General features: G+C 41.1%; 1 protein-coding gene across 4 annotated transcripts in view; it reads left to right on the top strand.

The window, feature by feature from the left end:
- The window catches only part of NCOA6 (nuclear receptor coactivator 6), a 102,498-nt gene that overhangs the window by 70,365 nt on the left and 7,424 nt on the right, over positions 1-24,709 (top strand). For 3 of the 4 annotated variants that reach the window (XR_013967364.1, XM_080812822.1, XM_080812824.1), the window contains 7 exons: positions 823-969; positions 4,302-5,418; positions 8,020-8,141; positions 11,571-14,558; positions 17,475-17,543; positions 20,398-20,434; positions 23,702-23,850. Coding sequence is in view for 3 of the 4 variants with exons in the window: in XM_080812822.1 (XP_080668948.1) it covers positions 823-969; positions 4,302-5,418; positions 8,020-8,141; positions 11,571-14,558; positions 17,475-17,543; positions 20,398-20,434; positions 23,702-23,850 (4,629 nt within the window). In the remaining variant the exon portion in view is untranslated. The remainder of the gene's footprint in view (positions 1-822; positions 970-4,301; positions 5,419-8,019; positions 8,142-11,570; positions 14,559-17,474; positions 17,544-20,397; positions 20,435-23,701; positions 23,851-24,709) is intronic. The other variant, XM_080812823.1, reaches the window with a different exon arrangement.

The raw sequence follows: 24,709 nt of genomic DNA on the forward strand, positions 1-24,709 counted from the left end.
TTAAGTGAGCTTTAGGTCTTGATGCTTTCATAGAGCAGATGATGTGCTCACCTAGGTGATCTGGCCACATCAAGGCCTGTGTTATAAACAATGAGTGGGTTCTGAGATCCTCCTTACAGATATGTTTTCTGAAATTAAACTTTCCTCTAAGAGGAAGTAATATGTTCATAAGATTCCATTAGAGCATGTCTTTTGGTACCATAGCTGTCGGAATTACAGCAAACCTTAAAAGGGGAAGGCGTGATGATAATTTAATATAGCCTCACTTTGAAGCTCCAATGGATTGTTTCTAATTTCCTATCTCTTCCCAAGAGATAAGCACAATATTCGGGGAAATTTCCACAAAATGTCCTTCAGTGGAAAAAAAATCACCTGTCATTAGTATCAGGACCCAGCTCTTTGTTTTATAGCATCTCTGATCAATTTGTTTGAATATGAGAGAATTTAGCATATTCGTTTGGTGCCTATGTTAAAGTATGTAAAGTTTTGGGGTCTGTTGTATTATAGTGAAAAGTGAGCCCTAAACCTTGCTGTGATGTGGCCTCAGATCACATTTAGGGAGCAGATTGCCATCTCTTCCTTGGCATGTTCTAAGTGTAAATTTTTTAGTATTTCTTTTTCATTTTGACAATGCTCATGTAAGAGATTGTGTTGATTTTTTTAACCATCTTTCCCAACCTTATTATTAAAGATCCTACCAGTGTGACAGAGAAAGCTAAGCCAGTGGAGACTTCATGCAGCTCATCCTTCCTTATTCATTCCACATCTAAGCAAGAGTATAAATTTGCTAGGTAACTGCCTTACTCATTGTTTTCTATTAAGGAATGCCTAAACGCCTCCCACCTGGCTTCTCAGCAGGACAGGCCAATCCGAACTTTATGCAAGGTCAGGTGCCTTCGACCACAGCAACCACCCCTGGGAATTCAGGAGCCCCTCAGCTGCAAGCAAATCAAAATGTCCAGCATGCAGGTTTGTTTTCTGTGCTTTATTCAGCCAGCATTTATTGAGCACTGTGTGCTAGATAACCGTGATAGGCAGTAAGAATATATGGATAAGTATAAATCCTGGCCCTTTCCCTTAATCTCAAACCAAAATTATTCTTGAAGGGCAATAACTGATACGGCAAATGTAGGTACAGTGTCTTGGGAACCTAAAAGCACCTACGGAAAGAAAATGGAACTTGAGGGGCACCTGGGTGGTGCAGTCGGTTAAGCATCTGCCTTCAGCTCAGGTCATGATCCCAGGGTCCTGGGATGGAGCCCCGCATTGGGCTCCCTGCTCTGTGGAAAGCCTATTGATCCTTCTCCCTGACTTGTGCTCTCTAGCTCTCTCTCCGTATCTTTCCAATAAATAAATAAAATCTTTAAAAAAAGAAGAAGAAGAAAAGAAAAATGAAACTTGAGTTTGAGCAGGGATCAGCGTTTTTTTTTTCTGTGAAGGACTCCAGATAGTAAATATTTTAGTCTTTCCAGATTATATGGTCACTATTGCAACTACTTAACTCTGCTGTCATAGCACAAAAGTAGCCATTAACAATATGACAAATGAGCATGGCAGTGTTCCAAACACTGTTTATTTAGAAACTGGCAGTTGATTTGGCCCACAGGCCATAGTTTTCCAGCTCCCAAGTTAATAAAAGGGCAAAAGACATTTCTGGCAAAGGAAACTATAGGTATAGAAGCACAGAGGCACATGGCATTTTGGGGGAACTGCAACTTTTTAAATCTCTCTGTAGTACATATTAGCTTTGTTTATGCAGAATGTTTAAATTCTGGTTTACAATGTAGTGTTTGAAGACCAGACTTCAATCAGTATAAATTTAATGCCAACAGTGTATTGTATATAAGTAGTTTTGGAGAGGAAATAGGATGGAACAGAATGGCTAAAAATGGCTAAAGAAGAATTTGTAATGGCTAAAAAGAATTTGTAAAGCAGTGTTATATATGCCCAGCCTTCGTGTTCCTGGTTACTTAGGTACCACATGACTAATCTTATCCTTTCTCGGTTTGGATTGAGGTAGCATAAATAGTTTCTGTGAAGAACTCTCCAACCCCACTTGGAATTAATTTAGTTACATGGTTCCAACTTTAACTGTAAATCACTAAGGAGCAAGAAAGTTCTAACTTAATTTTTTTTTTTAAAGTTCAAATTCCCTCTTAAAGGGTGAGAGAAGTATAGGCAAACTACTTGACTTTCCTATCTGCTAATGGCAAAACTGCATTCCTGAGTTATGTGAATTCATGAGTTTTGTAGAAGGTTATAAAACAGTGATAAAATCATTCATAATTCTTCCACCCAAGCCAGCTATTTTGTCTTTTTATGTGGTGCCTTCTACATGCACATATTTTTCCGATTTCCCCATTTATCCTAAGCTAGTTCTACTCCTGTCTCTTACCCTACTTTATTTCTCTTATTAGCTTTTACTTCTTCCTGAAAAAATGCTTGTCTGTGTTACTGTCTCTTGCCAACTCCAAGGAATCAGGGATGTGATTTATCTTGTTACTGATATTACTTTAGCACCAGAATTATCTTGTACATATCAGGTGCTCAATAAATAAATATTGATCAAATGACTGTACACTGGTATTTTCAGTGTGTATGGTATATACAGTGGTCATGGGGTTCAAGTTAAGAGTTTATAAGGCTAGGGGCACTTGGGTGGCTCAGTCAGTTAAACACACAACTCTTGATTTTGCTTGCATTGTGGGATTGAGCCCCATGTCCGGCTCCGTGCTGAACGTGGAGCCTGCTTGGGATTCTCTCCCTCCCTCTCTACCTACTGCCATTCTCTCTCTCTCAAAAATAAAAATAAAACAATTTTAAAAAAGAGTTTACAAGGCTCGTTTAGAAAATCTTCTTTGGGATTCAGAAAAACTCTAGGTAATGTGAACAAGGTATAGTTTGTCCCATGTCTCCCTGGCTGGTGCATGGACTGGTCTCATAACTTCATATGGCTGCCACTTTCTAGTCCACACTTAAAAGTTACAAAGAAAAGAGAGAGAAAACACTCAAGAGGGTTATTCAGTAAAAAGGGGGATACATTGCAGGCAACTATAGGAAGATCCCAAAGACTCAGCAATAAGTAAACACTGCAGCAAGTCGGCTGCAGTGTCCTTGTCTAAATAAGAAATAACCAAGACGACTAGGACATGTCCCATATGATCCATCAGGGACTGCCACAGGGGAGGGTCAGTGAAGTTTTAATATCCCTTGTTAATTTTTCTCTGTCTGCAGCTTCTGGGTTGTCTGTCAGTTGAGTCCCAGCTTCCAGATCAGGATTAAATAATTTTTACCTGGGGCACCTGGGTGGCTCAGTGGGTTAAGCCTCTGTCTTTGGCTTGGGTCATGATCTCAGGGTCCTGGGATAAAGCCCTGCATCGGGCTCCCTGCTCAGTGGAAGCCTGCTTCTCCTCCTCCTCCCCATTCCTGCTCTGTCAGTCTCTCTCTTTCAAATAAATAACTAAAATCTTAAAAAAATATTACCACATTGGGGCAGAGAAGATCTGTCCTTGAGGAGTTATTAAGTGTTCTTTCTTTTCATGTACAGCATCCAGATACGACACACATAATCTTTGAGAGTCATTCATTTTCCAAGAAGCATTTTTAAAATATCTTCTCAATATTGTCAAGATTTTCCCAAGAGAATGCATCACATTTGTTGTTTCCTGGACTTCTCTAAAGCAGAGCTTATTTCACTAGCCTACAGTGCTTTTCATTAAATTTTTTTTCATCTTAAAGTAGCTACATGTCATTTTTAAATAATGAGAAGCTGCCTTTCTCTTTAATCTGAAACAGAGTAAACTATTGATCTTCAAAATCTTATCTTTATAGGAGTAAAGAAACAATTTCCCCTTCTCTTTTATGGTCATTGGGAATGTAAACAATCATTCCAAAGTCATAGCTCCATACTTAGAAAAGCCACAGAAGGGGCTGTGGTGGCTCAGTTCGTTGAGCATCCGACTTTTGATTACAGCTTAGGTAATGATCTCAGGGTCCTGGAATTGAGCCCCACGTTGGGTTCTGAGGTCAGCAGGGAGTCTGCTTGAGATTCTCTCTCCCTCTCTCACTGCCCCTCCCTCTTGCCATCTCTCTCCCTCCCTCTCTCTCTCAAATAAATGAATCTCACTCACTAAATTAAAAAAAAATAAAAGCCACAGAAAATATGTGAAGCCCAGCATATTTGGTTTTTTTGGTCAGTGGACATGTGGGTGATCAGTGTTTTTCCAATTAATAATTTGAGTATCTTAATATCAAGAAGATAAGACTCTTTTTGAAACTGTCCTTTCTTTTTCTCTTTTTAGGTGGGCAAGGAGCTGGTCCTCCTCAAAACCAGATGCAGGTGTCCCACGGGCCACCCAATCTGATGCAGCCCAGCCTCATGGGAATTCATGGCAACATGAACAGCCAGCAGGCTGGTAGTTCTGGGGTTCCTCAGGTGAACCTGGGCAACATGCAAGGCCAGCCTCAACAGGGCCCACCATCTCAGCTGATGAGCATGCACCAGCAGATTGTGCCCTCCCAGGGCCAGATGGTCCAGCAACAAGGAACCTTGAACCCTCAGAACCCTATGATCCTTTCAAGGGCCCAGCTTATGCCTCAGGGCCAGATGATGGTGAACCCTCAAAGCCAAAATCTTGGGCCCTCACCCCAAAGGATGACCCCACCCAAGCAGATTCTTCCCCAGCAGGGCCCACAAATGATGGCACCACATAACCAGATGATGGGGCCTCAGGGCCAAGTTTTACTCCAACAGAACCCAATGATAGAGCAGATAATGACCAATCAGATGCAGGGGAATAAGCAACAGTTTAACACTCAGAACCAATCCAATGTCATGCCGGGACCAGCACAGATAATGAGGGGACCAACTCCAAACATGCAAGGAAACATGGTGCAGTTTACGGGACAGATATCAGGACAGATGCTGCCACAGCAAGGGCCCGTGAACAACAGTCCATCTCAGGTTATGGGGATTCAGGGGCAGGTCTTGCGACCACCAGGACCCAGCCCACATTTGGCCCAGCAGCATGGTGATCCTGCTACTACAGCAAACAACGATGTCAGTTTGTCTCAGATGATGCCTGATGTTAGCATGCAACAAAGCAACATGGTTCCCCCCCACGTGCAGGCCATGCAGGGAAACAGTGCCTCGGGAAACCACTTCTCAGGCCATGGGATGCCTTTCAATGCACCTTTCAGTGGAGCACCCAACGGAAATCAGATGTCCTGTGGTCAGAATCCAGGCTTCCCAGTCAATAAGGATGTCACACTAACAAGCCCATTGTTGGTCAACTTACTGCAGAGTGACATCTCTGCGGGCCATTTTGGGGTAAACAATAAGCAAAATAATACCAACGCAAATAAACCGAAGAAGAAGAAACCCCCTCGGAAGAAGAAAAATAGTCAGCAAGATCTAAAGTAGGTTGTGGTAGTTTCACCTCGAATCTTATTTATTTCTATGTGGACTTATTTGATGGAAAATTTTTAACATATATAAAATTAGAACAATATGAAATCCCTCTGCTTCAACAATTATCAATTCATAGTCTATCTTGCCTTCATTTCCCCATCACCTTTTTGATTTGACTGTAAATATTTCAATACTATGTATCTCTGAAAGATAAGGATGGTTGGTTTTGTTTTTTGTTTTTTGTTTTAAATGAATACACTATATCATTAACATGTAGAAAAACCAGTACTTCATATTCTCACATATTTGGACAATGTTCAAATTTCTCTATCTTAATTCTTTTTTTATAGTTTGTTCATATAAGGATTCAGACATGGTTTATATATTGCAATTGACTGATAAATGTCTCTTAAGTCTATAGTCTTAGGGGGATTGTGGCACATAGACACTGAAAAGTAGCCAGTGCTACCATATTGTACCTCCACAAAGCAGTTCAGGCTATTAATGGCTGTTGGGGAGCCAGAAAGTCCAAGTGTGTTTTAGAGATATAAACAATTTATGGAGATTCCTCGCTGTCTCAAATAGAAATAGTTTTTCGGGGGTGCATGGGTGGCTCAGTCATTTAAGCATCTGATTCTTGATCTCAACTCAGGTCTTGATTTCAGGGTTGTGAGTTCAAGCCTCGTGTTGGGCTCTGTGCTGAGCATGGAGCCTACTGTAAGAAAAAGAAAAAAAAAAGATAGTTTTTCTGTACAAATGCCTTTCCTTAAAAGGCTTTCCATCATCCATAGAAGCTTAAAACCTTGTTTTACGTTGGTTGGACCTTTTAAATTTGTTACCCTTTAAGTAAAGTTTCTCCAGGTGAGTTATTTCACAAGATCACAGCAGGAAGAAAAATTAATTTGTATGGCATGTCTTGAAACTAAGTTAATAATCACGTTTTTGGCTTTGACAAAATGTTTCCAGAAGGAGTATTGATTAAACTGGGTTTTCTGCCTTAAATCATAAAATTAGAATTCAGAGACATTTGTTAATAGGGAATAGTGACTAACAGTTATAAAAATTGGTTAATCAAAACAAATTGCTAGAACTGTAGAATAGGCAAGTTTTAGTTAAATAGCCATAAATGTTCAAAATAAAACAGACTGTCTCCATACCTTCCCACAATATTTCTTTGATTTTACTCTAATATTATACCATGCTCACTTGCTACTACTTAAATCTTCTTAAAGTCTCTAATTGTATACTAACAAACTATATTTTCCTGAATTCAGACCTAATAAGACCTGCAATTATCTAATTTTTCCAGTAACTCTAAGTTAAATTCTTTACGGCTATCAACCTGCTATACTGGGAGGGTATTTATTCCTCCCAGTAGTCTAGGAGTAAAATTGCAAGGTTATTTGGTTGCCTTTAGTATGCATTCTTGCTGTCTTCATCAGCCCCGAGGGATTGCTAATTCTTGAAGCCAGAAATTGTGAAAAGGCCCTTATATAGCATCAGGGCTTCTAGGAAAGGGAGTCAGTATGTATAATAGGAAGAGCACCTGCTCCTAACTCTACCAGTAGCTCACTGTGGAACCATGGACCTCTTACACCTCTCTGGGCCTTTGTTTCTCGTCCATAACATGAGGTGGCTGGACCAGATATCTGATAATTTTTTTTAGCAGTGCAGTTGCATGTAAGTAAGAGACCTACAGAATCCTTAGAATATGAAGTGAGGGAGAAGTCATAGAAGAAACAAATTGATACAGCCATCTGGATGTGCTAAGGACCTGCTTCACATTCTAAATTTCCATGTTCTAGGACTTTTTAAAATGAATTTAAGGTAAGGCTTAGAAACTACACAGAATATAATGAGATCAAATACTGTCTAAAAGTGGTGACTGACATCAGGGCAAAGGGAAGCTAAAGATAAGGAAGAAAGGTGCAGCTAGGAATAAGATTCCAAACCAAATGGATATGAGCTGCCGGTTCTTTGGGAATTTGGGTGTTGGTAATAACATTTTTTTCATTTCTTTTTCCCCACTAGAAATTCCGAGTTAGAACCAGATAAAAACGAAAGCATCCCAAAGCCAATGGGGATGTCTGCAAATACTCATTTAGCAGAATTAATTAGCTTTGTTCTAGTATTCTCCATTTTTCTTTATTCTCCAAATACCATTTTTATCAGCCAGCCTACAACTTCTTGCAAGGTGTTATGAATTATCCACACAAAAATAATCTGGACTCCCCAACTGACCTTGATAACTACACCAAAGACAGTGTGGTTTCCCAAAAATAGTACTTTATAATGTTGATAGTGCAAACTATGATCAGGTCTTAAAACATCTTGAAGGATGGATGATTACATGAAAATCATGTCAGAAATTTGAAGAAGGCGCTTCGAATAAATGGCCATACTATTAGGTTAAGTAGATTTTATGTAATGAAATTGCTGGATTATTTTTCTGCCAAATATTGACTATTTTATCAGACTAGAGAGATGTAAGTACTGATAAGGATGATAATGCAAACAGATATTAGTTCTTCAGAAATAGGGGAGAGGTTAAGCTAGTTTCATGGTATAAACTATGCAACTTACTGTCAAATGTGTAATTTATTTTTTAGTACCCCAGATACTCGCCCAACTGGGCTGGAAGAGGCCGATCAGCAGCCATTGCCAGGAGAACAAGGAATTAACTTGGACAACTCGGGCCCTAAACTGACAGAGTTTTCAAACCGACCACCAGGTGATAAAATGTTAGCTAAAGATTATATACTTTTCATCATTTATATAGCAGTACAAAGTTTCTTTTCAAGGAAACAATAGTATTTTATTTTGTCTCCTAAAATAGGCTTCTTTAGAGATAAAATGTATCTAATATTTGGAAACTTTGCCTTGATAGTGAGAATTTCAAACATAACTTCTGAAGTTGTGTATATATGTGGTATATACAGTTGACCCTGAAGCAACATGTTTGAAATGGATGGGTCTACTTACATAGAAATTTTTTCAATAAATACAGTACTGTAAATGTATTCTCTCTTTCTTACTTTCTTACTAACATTTTTTCTCTAGCTGACTTTACTGTAAGAATACAGTATATAATACATATAACACAAAATACATGTTAATGGATTATTTATGTTATCAGTAAGGCTTCCAGTCAGCAGGTAGGCTATTAGTATTTAAGTTTTGGGGGATTCAAAAGTTATATGTGGATTTTGAATTGCATGGGGTGGTTAGTGTTCTAACCCCCACATTGTTCAAGGGTCAACTGTATATATACTGCTTAGATTAGTCTTCATTATTTTAAGTCCTCATAAAATCAGACTGAAATGTCAAGTGCCTCTTTATTCTTGTCAGTATCAAGGTTCTAGTTGGCATCAAAACAGACTTAAGATTAAATGGAAAGATGTTTTCACTCTAATCCTGCTTGCCTCCCTTTCTTGCAGCCTTTCCTGCTAGGGTTTTCTTGAAGCAAAGAACAGGTTTACAATAAGATTTTTTTATAGCAGTTTTATTAAGAATCTTTAAGCATAAAATCTATATGAGAGTAATTAAAAAAGACGCTCATGTACCTACCACCCAACTGAATAATAAATAGGGTCAGTATTATTGAAGCCCTCTGTGTTATTCCCCTTTCTGACTATAAAATAATATTATCCTCTAAATGTTGAAAAAAAAAAAGCTCCTAAATTCATTTATTCCAACTTAGGTGTTATAGAAGAACTAAGGCCAGCTGCCACAGTATCTCTATACTTGTTACTGTTGGCCTGAGCAGTGATTTGTAACCATATTCCCCTGTGACCCAGTTAAAGACAAACAAGCCTGTTATACTTAGGTCACTCTCCCCTGTGTATACAAAGGATTATGTTTTGTTTTTTCCTCACTAGTTATTACACCATTTTGGCATGTAAGTAAGAATGACATTATTTGGGGGATAACCTTCAATCTACCCTTAATTTATGTATTTTAAAAGTGAATCAAAAAAAAGAAAAAAAAAGGAAGTAAATACATCATGATGTCATTACTTCGTGGTATTTATTACAAATTGTATAGGCACACCACACTTCCAGTCAGTGAGTTGCAGCAGCACAGTTGAGGTGGGGAGGTCACCTGTCTTGACAGGTGTATCCAGAAGGCATTATGAAGAGGAAGGTCCTTTCTTCCCTCAGACACATCTGAGTTCTTCTCATGTGAATCCCAGGGATCCTTACACTCATATTGCTTCTTTTCCATAGTTTGTAAACTAGAAACTTATAGGCTAAATTTGACCTATAATGTGTTTGAATTGTCATGCAGTGTCTTAAACCAAACAAAAGCCCGAATTGAAATGCCTTTAGACAAAATATCCGTTCTGATCAGTTTGGATCTGTCCACAGGACTACTAGTGTCTTACACCACACCACTTCTCTTCTTCACTACTGGCCTAGTGCCTAAAGGCATATGAGTTTGCATCCCTTGACTAATAAATAGGGCATTTGGTTATGTTATAGATACCATGTGTGCTCTGGCTTTCCTTCTCCACCATTCTGTCATGGCAGCCCCAGTCTGTCTTAGCATTAGTGCCCTTTGGACTGTTGCCTCCAGCTTCTGGAACCTTTATAACAGCCATACCCTCAGCTATTACTTTTGAGAGGCTGCTGTATTACCTGTTCTGCTCTCTTTGGTATTCACTGTGCTGCCTAGTGGGCTGATTGAAAGATAAAAGACATTTGTGTCATAGCCCAACAAAAATGGACTTCTACAGAAATGACAATTTTAATATGGGAACCCAAGTTAAACCTGCAGAAATGCCATATATTATTGGCTCTATAAATGTAAAAAAGTAACTTGGGCCTAAAATAGAAAAGGATTTTTTAAAAAATCTTCAAAACTGAATTCAGCACATCTTATTCATTGGTGCCATGGAAATCTTTGGCCTGAAGACATTAATTAGGTATGGACCACAGGGTCTGACCCTGTGGATCAGCAGCATTTGATAGCTGCTCTGTGAAAATCCTGAATCATCGTTTCTGCCGACTGCGAGAGCCAAATGTTCTTATTCCTGCACCTTCTTAAAACTTTCCGTATGTATTTTTCATGCAACAATGGAATAAATCTAGTTTTTAAAATTGTATCCCAGCTATATCCTCATTTTTCCCATGGAATCACCTTTATTCCTGGTTAATGGTTTTTCTTTTCTGTTGATTGTGTAAGGCTTTGGTTCTAAAATGCCGAGTGAAATCTTCATAAAAGAATTATTTGACCTCTTGCCTTCTGGAAATTTATAAGGCATTATCCCCCAGATTCTTTTCCCGAAATTATTTTTTATTCCTGAGGGCAATGCTTCTGGCTTGCTTATTCTCCCATTGTACATTCATAGAAAATATTTCTCCAAATAGAGTTTTAACATGTAAGAAAGTAAATGGAAATTAATATCCACTTAAAACACTTTGATGCCCTCAATTGATTTTCAGCTTCCGTGAGCTCCTACTACTTATTAAACTGATTTACTTCGGAAGGGCACTTAAATTCAGTTGGGTTCCCCAAAGGATTGAGCCTGAAGGATGCAGCATGGTGTATGGAGAAGCCAGTAGATAGGAGTAATTTTAAATCCCTCTTAAGGAATTGAATCCTTACATTTTCTGTTTTACTTCTGTTGAAAGAATAAAAAGACTCTTTTTGGTGCTGGTGTTTTCACAAAATCTAGCCTTAAAAAAATTAGTCAGTGATAACAGAAAAAGTGAATCCTAAATGCCTTGGCTCATTCACGAGGACAGTGGCATATTTATTATGCCCACGTGAGAGCCCAGTGCTGAGTGCTCAGCTCCTTGCTGTTGATGGGAATTGTTCTCATTTCCTCCAAATGAGTGGCTGGGACAGACTCGGCCACTTTGAGCACACAGCACCCAGTGTCTGTCTTTTAGAGTCATGGTGCAGTAGTACCTCATTCACACCCTGAAGACTAAGGAGCTGCAGGTTCTTGATGCTTCGCTTTTTGTTTCCTTCAGCAGTGTGCCCCTTTGCTATGTCAGATAATGAGGGGCTGCCCCCCACCCTGGGAGTGGGCCTGCCTGAGCTGTTGGTGCACGGTCCGGGCCGCCTAAACAAGCAGTGCCTGGCGGTACTCTACAGGTAGCAGAGCTTTTCTTGCCGAAAATCTAACTTCCCTGATTTTGGGGGCTTGTTTTAGGTTATCCTTCTCAACCAGTTGAACAGAGGCCACTTCAGCAGATGCCTCCTCAGCTCATGCAGCATGTGGCAGCCCCACCACAGCCACCACAGCAGCAGCCACAGCCACAGCTGCCGCCGCCGCCACAGCAGCCACCGCCTCCCAGTCAGCCGCAGTCGCAGCAGCAGCAGCAGCAGCAGCAGCAGCAGATGATGATGATGCTCATGATGCAGCAGGACCCCAAATCAGTTAGGCTTCCAGTCTCCCAGAGTGTCCACCCGCCACGGGGCCCCCTGAACCCAGACTCCCAGAGAATGCCCATGCAGCAGAGTGGCAGTATGCCTGTTATGGTCAGTCTGCAAGGACCTGCTTCCGTGCCACCGTCACCTGATAAACAGAGAATGCCAATGCCTGTGAATACTCCTTTGGGAAGCAGTTCAAGGAAAATGGTATACCAGGAGAACCCCCAGAATCCTTCTAGCTCACCACTGGGAGAGATGTCCTCACTTCCTGAAGCAAGTGGCAATGAAGTACCATCTGTCTCAGGAGGCCCAAACAACATGCCTTCACATTTAGTAGTTTCTCAAAATCAGTTAATGATGACAGGGCCAAAACCTGGGCCATCGCCCCTTTCAGCAACTCAAGGAGCAACTCCCCAGCAACCCCCTGTAAATTCCCTGCCCAGCTCCCATGGCCACCATTTTCCAAATGTGGCTGCTCCAACCCAGACATCTAGGCCTAAAACACCAAACAGAGCCAGCCCCAGACCCTACTATCCTCAGACACCCAACAATCGCCCTCCCAGCACAGAACCTTCAGAAATCAGTCTGTCACCAGAAAGACTCAATGCCTCCATAGCAGGACTCTTCCCCCCACAGATTAATATTCCTTTACCTCCTAGGCCAAATTTAAACAGGGGCTTTGATCAACAGGGCCTAAATCCAACAACTTTAAAGGCCATTGGGCAGGCACCTTCAAATCTTACCATGAATAATCCTTCCAATTTTGCTGCCCCCCAAACTCACAAATTAGAGTCTGTGGTGGTGAATTCTGGAAAGCAGTCTAATTCTGGAGCAACAAAACGGGCTAGTCCAAGCAACAGCCGCAGGTCTAGCCCTGGGTCCAGTAGGAAAACCACCCCAAGTCCTGGGAGACAAAATTCAAAAACCCCTAAACTTACTCTGGCCTCTCAAACAAACACAACCCTGTTGCAAAATGTGGAGTTGCCAAGAAACGTATTGGCCAGTCCCACTCCTTTGGCCAATGCCCCTGTGCCTGGGAGCTTCCCTAACAACAGCGGGCTGAATCCTCAGAATCCTACCATGCCTGTGGCTGCAGTGGCGGGTGTTCTCGAGGATAACAAGGAGAGCTTGAATGTGCCTCAGGACAGCGATTGCCAGAATTCCCAGGGTAGGAAGGAGCAGGTAAACATTGAGCTCAAAGCAGTCCCTGCCCAAGAAGTTAAAATGGTTGTCCCTGAAGATCAATCTAAAAAGGATGGGCAACCTCCGGATCCTAACAAACTTCCCAGTGTTGAAGAGAACAAAAATTTGGTGTCTCCTGCTATGAGGGAAGCACCGACATCGTTAAGTCAACTTCTTGACAACTCTGGAGCTCCTAACGTGACCATTAAACCCCCTGGGCTTACAGATCTGGAAGTAACACCTCCAGTAGTTTCTGGGGAGGACCTGAAAAAAGCATCTGTCATTCCCACACTGCAGGATCCGTCTTCTTCTAAAGAACCCTCTAATTCCCTAAATTTACCTCATACTAATGAGCCGTGTTCAACCCTTGTGCATCCAGAATTGAGTGAGGTCAGTTCTAATGTTGCACCAAGCATCCCTCCAGTAATGTCAAGATCTGTCAGCTCTTCCTCCATCTCTGCTCCCTTGCCCCCAAATCAGATAACTGTTTTTGTAACTTCCAATCCTATCACAACTTCAGCTAACACATCAGCAGCTCTGCCAACTCACCTGCAGTCTGCACTGATGTCAACAGTTGTCACAATGCCCAATGTGGGCAGCAAGGTTATGGTTTCTGAGGGACAGTCAGCTGCTCAGTCCAATGCCCGGCCTCAGTTCATCACACCTGTCTTTATCAATTCATCCTCAATAATTCAGGTTATGAAAGGATCACAGCCAAGCACAATTCCTGCAGCCCCATTGACAACCAACTCCGGCTTGATGCCTCCCTCCGTTGCAGTTGTTGGCCCTTTACACATACCTCAGAACATAAAATTTTCGTCTGCTCCTGTACCGCCTAATGCCCCCTCCAGTAGTTCTGCTCCCAGTATACAGACTGGTCGACCCTTAGTCCTTAACTCACGAGCCACCCCCGTTCAGCTTCCTTCCCCGCCTTGTACCACTTCTCCGGTTGTCCCTCCTCACCCCCCTGTCCAGCAAGTGAAAGAATTGAATCCAGATGAGGCTAGTCCTCAGGTGAGCACCTCAGCAGATCAGAGCACTCTGCCCTCTTCACAGTCAACCGCAATGGTTTCTCCCCTTTTGACCAATAGTCCAGGCTCCTCTGTCAACCGGCGAAGCCCAGTCTCATCTGGTAAGGGCAAAGGAAAAGTGGACAAAATCGGCCAGATATTGCTTACCAAGGCATGTAAGAAAGTTACAGGCTCTCTTGAGAAAGGGGAAGAGCAATATGGTGCAGATGGAGAGACTGAAGGCCAAGGGCTAGAGACCACAACTCCAGGGCTCATGGGAACAGAGCAGTTATCCACAGAGCTGGACAGTAAAACCCCAACACCCCCAGCACCCACTCTGCTAAAAATGACCTCTAGCCCTGTGGGCCCGGGCTCCACCTCAGCAGGACCCAGCTTACCTGGCGGTACTCTCCCCACCAGTGTACGCTCAATAGTAACCACTTTGGTACCCTCTGAGCTCATCTCTGCGGCGCCGGCCACAAAAAACAATCATGTTGGCGTAACACCTGAGCCACTTGCAGGTGGCCTAGTGGAGGAGAAGGTGGGATCCCATCCAGAGCTTCTGCCCAGCATAGGTATGTACTTGGGGCCTGGCATCATCTCCTCGTGTCAATTTTTTGATGACCTATCCCACAAAAGAAAGCATGGCTTCTTTTTACTTGGAGGAAGAAGGATGGGCTAGATGGCAATAGTGGGAGTTTTATTTATTGGAAGTACATTGGGGAACATACTTTAAGACCCATGTTAAGTTTACATTCGTCAACATGGTTCTCTCTCAACTCCTGAAATAGTGATAGGCCTTTCATTTGCATAAAGTTTGCATTTTACGAGGAAGAGTCTTTACACACGTTATCTCACATCATCTTCATACCAATCATGTCAGGAGCCCTAACCCCATTCCGTGGGTGAGAAGCTTGAAGCTCAGAGTTCAGTATCTGTTCAGAGTCTATCCTGTGAACCTTCAGTTCAACATTGTCCCTTAAAGGTGAATAGCAGCTTCTGCAAGTTCACCTTACTGTGATAATGACTGCTCTGGACAGTTTCAGAGCAGGGTTCTCATGGCCCCTTCCTCATTGTGCTCTGTCCCAGAGACTGTTCCCTTCTGACTGGCTACTCCAGAGGAGAGCTTTACAAAAACCCAGGTTTCGTGATTATTAATAGACAAAGGAGACGCAAAGTGGTTGAGAGACAGGCTTGAGTTAGTATCACAGCGCCTGCATTTACCAGCTCTGTGGGTTTAGGCAAGTTACTTGACTACTCCAAACTTGAGTTTTCTTCTTTGTAATATGGAGACAATAGTTGTAAGAATTCAGTGAGATAATATAATATGCTTAGCACAGAATATAGTAATCAATAAATGTAAATAATTGTTATTACTGATTTCTCTTTGATGCAGTCTCTTTGTAAATTAGACCATTCCAATTTGTGTATATTTAGATTATTTCTTATGTACTGTTAAGGTTGGCATATGATGGGAGCATTGGTGTCCTTATACCTCCCCTCCTCCCTTCATACCCTGTCTCTCACATATACATGTTCCTTCTTCTGTGAGGCCTAAACGGTATAGAAACTCTATTTCCACAGAGTGGAGCCAATCACACACTGCCAAAGCTGAGAAGGACCTTTACTTATATCCTAGGCCAGCAAATAGTGCCTGTCTTATTTAATGCAGCTAAAAATTTTTGAGTGGTAAGCACCTACATGGAGAGGCAGAAAGAACACAAGCTTCAGGGTGTGATCAGAGTTCAAAGTCTAGTCCCACTGGTTACCAATCACAGTTGGATAAATTCCTTAACCTCTTGTAAGCCTGTAAAATGGAGGCTATAATTCCTACTCCCCAAATTTATACAGATACAAGGAAAGGACTTAGCATAAAGTGGCCAGCACGCCACCTCACTGAGAGCTTTGGAAAGGTTAATTCCCCTTCTCTCTGCCTCTTTACTTCAATGCTGGAGATAGATGCAAGGAGGGATAAAGGCCTTTGAGTTCACTGCCCTTACAGGAGACAGAGACAGGTCTGGGGGTTCTAGGTTTCTGGTTCTAGTTCTGTGGGGGTAGGTAACCCCTAAGATTGAAGAAACCTGGTGTGACTTAAACATACTCTCTGCTATTAAATGTTTCTATTGTACTTCCTTTCAGGGAACTTTCCTCCCACATATCAAGAGAATAATGGTGAAGTGATTAAAAATATGTTTTTCTGGATCATATATAATCTTAGAGGACTATATGAGCTTTGGGTAGATGAACCTGTAGTTGGAAAAAAAAATCTCAATTTTAGTTGATTGTTCCCATTCTTTTTCAAGAGCCTTCTGGGTTTTTATCGTGAAAATGTGAGAAACCAATACTAGATTTAAAAGTAGAAGTTAAGGTATATAGTTTTAAGCTTTATGAGATAAGCATCCAAAATAAATTCTTAACACAAATGCATTATTGACTAAGCAGGCAGAGAAATACACAAAATTGACAATTTCCACAATCGGGTAAAACTTACTGTTACAGGGTTTATCTAGGATATTAGGCTGAAATGTCAAGATGGGAGGACATAATCCTTGAGTGACTATGGTGTATCTGTGCCCTTAATCTTTACTGTATGATCCAGTAAGCTCCCATTCTAGAGTACATTGTGTATCCTGTTCCATTCCTCTTCAAGGACCTAAGTACTCTCTGTCCTCTGAAGCATAATTCAGATGTTTATCCCTCTAATGTACCATCAGTTTTCTCAATCTAGAATTGATCTCCCTTCCTTCTGATTCCCATAACACTTTAGACTTTTTGAATCATCTTCATATAACATCCCAGTGCACTCCATTGTACCACATGTGTGTATCTTATCTTTGATGATGGACTGTGTTCCTGATGGGCAGAAAGAATAATTGGTCTTGAAAGGTGCCTGGCACAGTCCTTTGCCCCTAATGAGTTCTTGGTAACTGTTTGTTAGACAAGTAAATGACATATGAAATGATTCATTCATCAAATGTGAATTGAACATCTGCTTTGTGACCATCACACTCTGCCAGGTGCTGTAGAAAAGTATAAAAGAAATAGTATGATTCATTTCAGGTCTCAAGGTGGGTAATCTTTACAGGGATGAGACAAGTTTTTAAATGCTAAGGTGAATGGTATAATTGTTCCTCTGAAAGTGGTTTGGGTTGCCTACTAAGGTATGCTTTGGAGATTTTTTTTAAGAGTACTGGATAAAACATGACCCTAAGAAGCAAAAATCGTGTGTGCTCTTGTCCTCATGACCACCTCCTTCCTTGATCTTTGTACACACAAAAGGGAAAAACAAATACCCTGCTGGTGGTCTGTGGTACCATGTGGTATAGTAGCTAATTTTTTAAGTAGGTTTTGAAATGTCCTTTCAAGGCAATTGAAATTTCCTCCAAGAGGATATGTATTTTAGCAGTTACTTAGCTATTGATTTAGTCAGTGCTTTCTATTTTGTTGAGAAAAGAAACTAAAAGGCCTGTATTTTTTTTTCCTTGCCTTAGCCCCTTCACCGAGTTTAATCTCAAAGGAAACTCCAGCCACAACACTGCAGGGGTCTGTTGCCAGACCAGGTAAGGCATGCTTTGGAAAATCTTCTCCAAGTGGAATGGATTACATGTGAAGGAACTGCTTCTGCCCTCAAGGTGTCAAGAAGTGGCTGAAACTTTCTTACCTACTGACTTCAGGCAGAATTCAGCCGAGTGGCAGAGCTTGTGCAGCACTCTTTGATGTTATTTTTCCTGGACCAGCTTGCTGTCTTATACATTCCCGGTGTCATCCGGGGAACTCAAGAAGGACTTTGCGGTGCCCATTGTCTGCCTGCCAACCAGCTATTGGGTTTCCATTGCACGGTTTGCCCTGTCTCGTGACCCTGGCCCCCATAGCTGGCAACTGACTGACTGGCATATGGCAGTTCGCTGGGGTGGCAAGCATTACTGCACTAAGCTAGTAACTGCCCTTTCGTGACAGGAGTGGAGGCTTGTTCTGAGGACCTCTGCTACAGGGAGGCAGCCATTCCCCAGGGAGTCAGTCATTTCAGTCATCTCTGGATGGCATTATGTTTCTCCCCATGACCAAGAAATTGCAAATAGCACTAGGGATGGTGTTTCTGGAAGGTGGAGTCCATGGTAATCTGACAAATAATTGTTGTGGAATGCTGTGTCAGCTCTGAACACATGAGGATCTTAATGGCAATAACAGCACTGCCTTTGTAGGCAAATAAATATGCCAAAGCAGATAAATATCATAAATATGTTACAGTTTATTCTTGCCTGGCCCTCTGTCACTGAAGGTATTGAGGGATACCAAAATAAATTTAAAAATAAAATGAAGTATGACCTTTCTACAAAGAGGTTAGAATCTTGTTTACAGTATAGTTCATACTTGACAAAATTTGTAAGCAAAAAACAAACAAACAAACAAACAAAACTACCATGTTTAGTTTTGTGGGCCTAAGCCAGTGAAGTTAAGGTATAACTTGTGATTTTTTTTTAATATTTTTTTAAGGCATCTCTGTACCCCGTGTGGGGCTTGAACCCACAACCCTGAGATCAGGAGTCACATGCTCCACCCACTGAGCCAGTCAGGTGCCTTACAGTTATTTTAAAATGGGCTTTCAGGTGCTATGTCCTTTGCTATGTTGTGTTGCACACTCAGAGCAAAATCAGGCCTCCGAAACGAATGGATGAGCTGAAAACATTTCAGCCACCCAGATTCTTCCTTTGCTACCAACTGCCCACATGATTTTGCTAGGCACCTGAGACGGGGAGGAGTGGAGTGAATTATTCACAGAGGGGCTTAGATAGTAAAATTCATTTTTGGTGAGAAAAGAAGCAGCTAGGAAGAAGAAGGGAATTCCATTTCCTGCCTCAGTTCTTTACTCCAGAAAAATGTGTTTTTTCATATCCTACATCTAAGAATAACTGGCCAAAGAATCCTGTTCCTTTTAAAAGTTTCTCTTAAATGAATCTCCTTAAAATGCCCCCAGAGTCACTAACTGCCTTCACCAAATTCCTTTGGTCTGTACTTATGTGAATTAGCTGTGATAGTGTTAAAAATTCTCAAAAGCACTGAATTTTGTTTCAGATTAACAAACTAATCAAAATTTTTATGTAATCCACCTCTTTCGGGCTGTTTTCATTTTTGAGCACATGTTAAACTGAGTTTGTTCGCTCCAGTGAAGCCAACAAGGCAGCAGAGTACTCGGTGAGGTGGTATCTGTTTCATGTGGTGTGGTATCCAAGGTTTATGGGTTAGATATGGGGTGCTAAGTAGCAAATGGGAAGCAGGGATTCCCTCGTCTTCCATTGAAAGCAGAGTATTCTAGCCTCCTCACATTAACGCTGCATCAACATGAGCATCATAGCAAAAATAATAGTAGTAGCTAATATTACTACTAAGAGCCAAGTGCTGTACTAAATTTTTGTCTATTATCTCATTTAATCTTCTTAACTTTGAGGTGGGTAAAGTGATTGTCCCCTTTTTCCAGATGAAGCATTGAGCACAGAGAAGTCAAGTAATTTGCTCGGAGTTACATGGCTAATAAGCAGCGGGGTCAGAATTTTAACCCATGCACTCTTGACTTTGCTACCTTCAGGAAGGTTAACATGTAATCAGTGGGATAGATGAGGCCTGCACTGAGTTTGCGGTGCTAAATTTTCTAAAAGGGGGGATGGGCAGAGCTGTGCAAGTCCAAAAGCAGGAGAGATCACTGCTCTCTGGTGCTCAGCAAAGTCTTTTGGAAAGATGGAACTACCTAGAGGCATATAGTGGAGGAAGATATTTTTCTGCTGATGCTAAGAAAGAAGTGCCTGGTAAACCCAAGAATGCTCATTTAAGCAAAACCCTGCTAGACAAATTACTGAGGTTTTCCTTTCTTGGAGGGCATTTCTGGGAAGTTGAGGAAGAGAGGAAAATGATGGAGTCTGTGGGTGTTATCTCAAAGCAAAGCAATCTGCCCTCTAAAACTCAGTGAGGAAGCCCTTTGGAAGAGAATGCATTCTGAATAGATATTTAAGACATATTTGAAGATTGCTGTCTTTAAAAACAAGTGTCAGGAGGGTGGAGATATTTTAAGAATGAAAACAATCTCTTCTACATGGGAGGAAGAGGCTTATTTTACTAACCTAGTTATAGCTGGGTGAAATAGGAACCAGGCAGTGTGAATTTAGTTCTATTGATCCAAACAGGATTATTTCACAGTGTGGAGTGGAAGTAAAAATAGACCAAGTAAGTGTCTTATGCCCCAGACAACTGAGTTGTGTCCCTGCCAACTCTGTACCATGTAGGGGTGAAAATCCTGCTGGGCACAGAGACATGTTAGCCTAAATAGGGCATTCAGAATTTTCATAGACACCTCACTTCTCCCAGTGGACATAGACAACAGGAGCTCCCACATCTCATTTCTGTGCTTTGTATTTTTCACAGAACTGGAGGCAAATGCTGCCATAGTCTCTGGACAAAGGTAAGGTGATCATTCTGCAGACTCAGCATGAAAACGGCATAAGCCTCTTTGAAGGGTATCCGCTTTCTCATCCTTTAAAGCTCTCTTCACCTTGGCCTTTTCCTTCACTCTTTGTACCAGTCTGTTTTCCCTACGAAACCAGGGGAGCTGTCATGAGTCCTCATCCCTCAGAAATAACATTTCTCTTAATAAAACTTGGTGGCTAAATTTCTCCCTTTTTTGGTTGTTTTGAAAACTGAATGAGAGAGCATGTTCAGCACTCACCATACTGAGTAAACAGTAAATGTTCAATAAGTAGGAGCTTTTGATACCTTGTCATTAATAGTAGTCCTTGTAACACCTTCTGAAGTATAGCTGTTTTTCCTCCAAGCATAAGAGAGTCAGGAGGGGTCTGATCCCAAAACTCATGCTTTTTCTGTTAAGCCCCACAACCTAACAAAATGAAATACACCTGTGGCTTCAACCTCACTAACCCCATGGAGAAAAGTATTACTATTTTTTCAAAAGTCTTTCCTTTTTTAGTGTACTAATACATTGGATGACATTTTAGAGAATTTATCATATTTGTACAACTTAGTTTGTAAAACACCTTCACAGTCATTTTCTCATGCAATCCTCCTATCAGCCCTGTGAGGTGGTCATAAGAGCCAACATTTATGTGAATACATTCCATGCCGTACACTGGGCTACAAGCCCTCCAAGGGTATTATCTCACTTAATTTTCACAATATCTATTAGGAAGGTAAAATTCTGTCTTAAAGATAAGGAACCTAAAGCTCAAAGAAGTTAAGTAAATTACCCAAGGCCACAGATTTAGTAAGTGGTGCAACTGAGATTCAAACTCGGGCACTCTGACCCCAGTACCCTCACACTTACTGTATTGCAGCAGACAAAATGGGGATTTATAGATCAGGAATGTGAAGCATAGAGAAAGTTAAATAAATGGGCAATAAATATATAGGTAAGACTTGACCCCTGTTCCTCTACTTCCAAGCTTATTGATACTCCTCCTACATCATTCTGCCTGTATTTTTATTTGGATTGGGCTAATACTTGAATTCATTAGCCTTTCTCAAGCATACACCAGAAAGTGGCTATAGAAAGAAGATAATCAGACCAAAAAAATCCTGTGGGTGTTTGTTTTCGGAACTGTCTGAGCACTGGCCGTATAAATACCAGGACAGTACTACTGTGACTTTTGTTTTGCCAGGAGAAGGAGGCACCTCTATTAGGAATCTTTCTTCCTCAGAGGCTTGGACCATTTTCTGGGCATCTAGCCAGAAAGCCATCCGGAACATCTCTAAAAGGATATGTAAATACCCCTTGACTTATAATTCCACCCCGGCTCCAGCCTCGCTGCTTCTTCACTTACCTTGGCTTGTGGGGCAGTGGTTAGGTATAAAGCAAGGTAGCGAACAGTATGGCCAAATTCCCAGCCATAGTGCTACTAGTGAAGGATCCTCAGGCAGGAGTGAAAACGCAGGGGTAGGGATAGTTGATAGGCCATGGTTCATGCCTCTTAAGGAGCTCCTGATCTAGTGGGAGGCAGAAGATATTAAAAGAAAATATGCTGTATAATCTGATGGGTGCTCTAGAATGCCAGAAACAGACTGTGAACCAAAAAGACAGAAGAGACAACTTTACTTGGGAATTGAGGTCATGGAAGACTTCCCAAAGAGGCATCCCTTTGACCAGCTTCTTTTGTTTTCTCTGTTGTACTACTTTTGTTTCAGTTCTATGCCTTATAAGCAGATTTATCAGCTTTTTTTCCCCTAATGATTCTGCCATGCATTTTTTTGAACCATGAAAGCTGTAAAAAGTTTATTAAAGAACATTTGAAATTCAGATCAGAGAATTAAAAAGAAGAAAATTACCAGTAAACAGGATTCCTGTGACTCAAACAATACTCACTGTGTATATTTTAGTTCATCTTCCTCTGCTTCTCTTCAGAGTATGTCTACACATAGGGAGTATTTTATATATAAACACTATATCTAATATATATATCTACTATATAGTGTTTTATATATATATAAGCATTGTACATCATGCACAAACACAATGTATCTCACATTCATTTATATGTGGTTACGTATATATACTCAACATGTGTTATGATGAAAATGGGATTATACTATTCATAATATTGGTAACTTTTTCCCCACAATAATGTATCACAGTTTTTATCATTAAATAAACTTACAATATGATTTTTCATGACTGAATATGGATGTGCCATGTTTTAGTTTTATAATCTATTGTAAAGCATTTAGGTCTTCTGTCTTCATTAGTATAAATAAAATGGTTTGACATCCTTGTGTGTAATTAGAGCGTTGTAAAAAGATTTGTTTCCTTAGGCACCTAGAAGTGGAATTGCTGAGCCAGGGGATTACACCAGCGTTTCTCAGCCTGAGTGTTATTGACAGTTTTGATCAGATAATTCTCTGCCCTGGGGCAGGAGTGGGGGTGGGGTGAGTGGGGTTGCACGGAAGAGCTGTCTTATGCATTATAGAATGTTCAGTGGCATGTCTGGCCTCTGCCCAAAAGAAGCCAGTAGCATCCCTGCCTCAGTCAAGACAGTCATCTTAACAATCAGCGATGTCTCCAGATACTGCAAAATGCCTCCTAGGAGGGAAAAACGCCCCCTGTTGAGAACTATGGGCTTACATAATTTATATCCAGAGTTTCATTCCCCATACCCTTAGTAGTACTGCATATTACCAATTTTAAATCTCTGTATACTAAAAAAGGGAGATTGAGGTAGGGGCAGTCAGTATACCCAGCAGTGTACTGTGAATATATCCTCATGTATATTCTGTAATGTGACTTATAACATGCCATTATCTGACTATACCAGACTCATGGGAAATACCAGTATGTATTATTAATTTCCTAGATTTTAGATACTATTATTTTTTGAAAGGGAATATTGTTATTTAAGAAAAATGGGTGAAGATGTTTGGCCATTTTTGTTGCAAGTTCTTAATTTCTTTTACCTGTTTTCCCACAATTTATATACTTTAGTATTTTATACTTTAGTATTTTATTTTTAATAGTGTAACAAACTAGACTCACTCTTAAATTGTCAGTAATATAGAAGGTAATTGTGTTCATTGTCCCAGGGTGGAATATTTTCTCTTCAGAATGACTGTATAGTTCTTAATCTCCTGCCTTACAAATGAAACTCTGAAGAAACCTGAAGAACCCTTTTTTGTGTGTGACTTGATTCCCTCACCTCCTTGGAAACTTTGTGCTTCCCTTTGTCAGCAGTGAGCCCAAAGAGATCATTGAAAAGTCCAAAACCCCAAGCAGAAGAAACTCCCGAACTGAAGAGCCAACTGTGGCTTCTGAAAGTGTGGAAAATGGACATCGCAAGCGATCCTCTCGGCCTGCTTCAGCCTCCAGCTCTACTAAAGGTTAGCACTGGGGGGTTGGTGCCATTATGGGTCACATAGAAGAATGGGGTCTTTATCACCACAGCAGAGGACTTTGTCTTTCATCTTTGCTTCTTTTACTTTGACTTCTACTCTTTGTCCTTCCTTAGTTCATTTACCTATGTGTTTTCTGTGTGTATACATCGCAGCAAGCACCATTGGGGAAGGAAAGGAACATAACAGGGCAGATTGATTCATGATCACCACTTCAGATATATCCTCAGTATGGCCCAGCCGTCTTTCTGTGGTCAGCTCTCTTTTCCACTCCTCGGGACTCTACTTTCTCTCCCTACTTTATATCCCTGCCAGCAGAGATTCTCACCTCTTCACAGAGAAGGTAAAACTGCTTCAGCTCTTGCTTCCAAGACGTAAATCTACCAGGATCCTCCTCTTCTCCTACCATAATAGAGCAGCTGTCCCTCCTCAAGTCTAAGGCCAGTTCCTCCACATGCCTCTTTGATACCATCTTCTCTGACCTTGTCGAGAACCTAACACTATCAGTTTTCTCTCCTGTATTGACTGATGTCTCCTTTTTGAATTCACTGTCCTTGGCTTCTCTGACCTAGAGCTCTTGATAGTTTTCTCTCTACCTCTCTGACTTTTCCTTCTCAACCTCAGTACACAGATATTAGATGTTGGCTTTCCTCATACTTCAATCCTGAGTCACCCTTTGTCTTCAGCTCTTCTCTCCCTAACTGATCTCACTCATGCCTCACTTTCTTAGTTACAGCTTTTCACAGACAACTCATGAATTTGTATTTCTAGTACAGACCTCTAGAACTCTTAGACAACTGCATGTACAACCTTAACAGGACTTCAGATATTCAGTCCGATTTCACCC

The sequence above is a fragment of the Martes martes genome, assembly GCF_963455335.1.
Source record: "Martes martes genome assembly, chromosome: 9".
Classification (NCBI taxonomy): Eukaryota; Metazoa; Chordata; class Mammalia; order Carnivora; family Mustelidae; genus Martes; species Martes martes.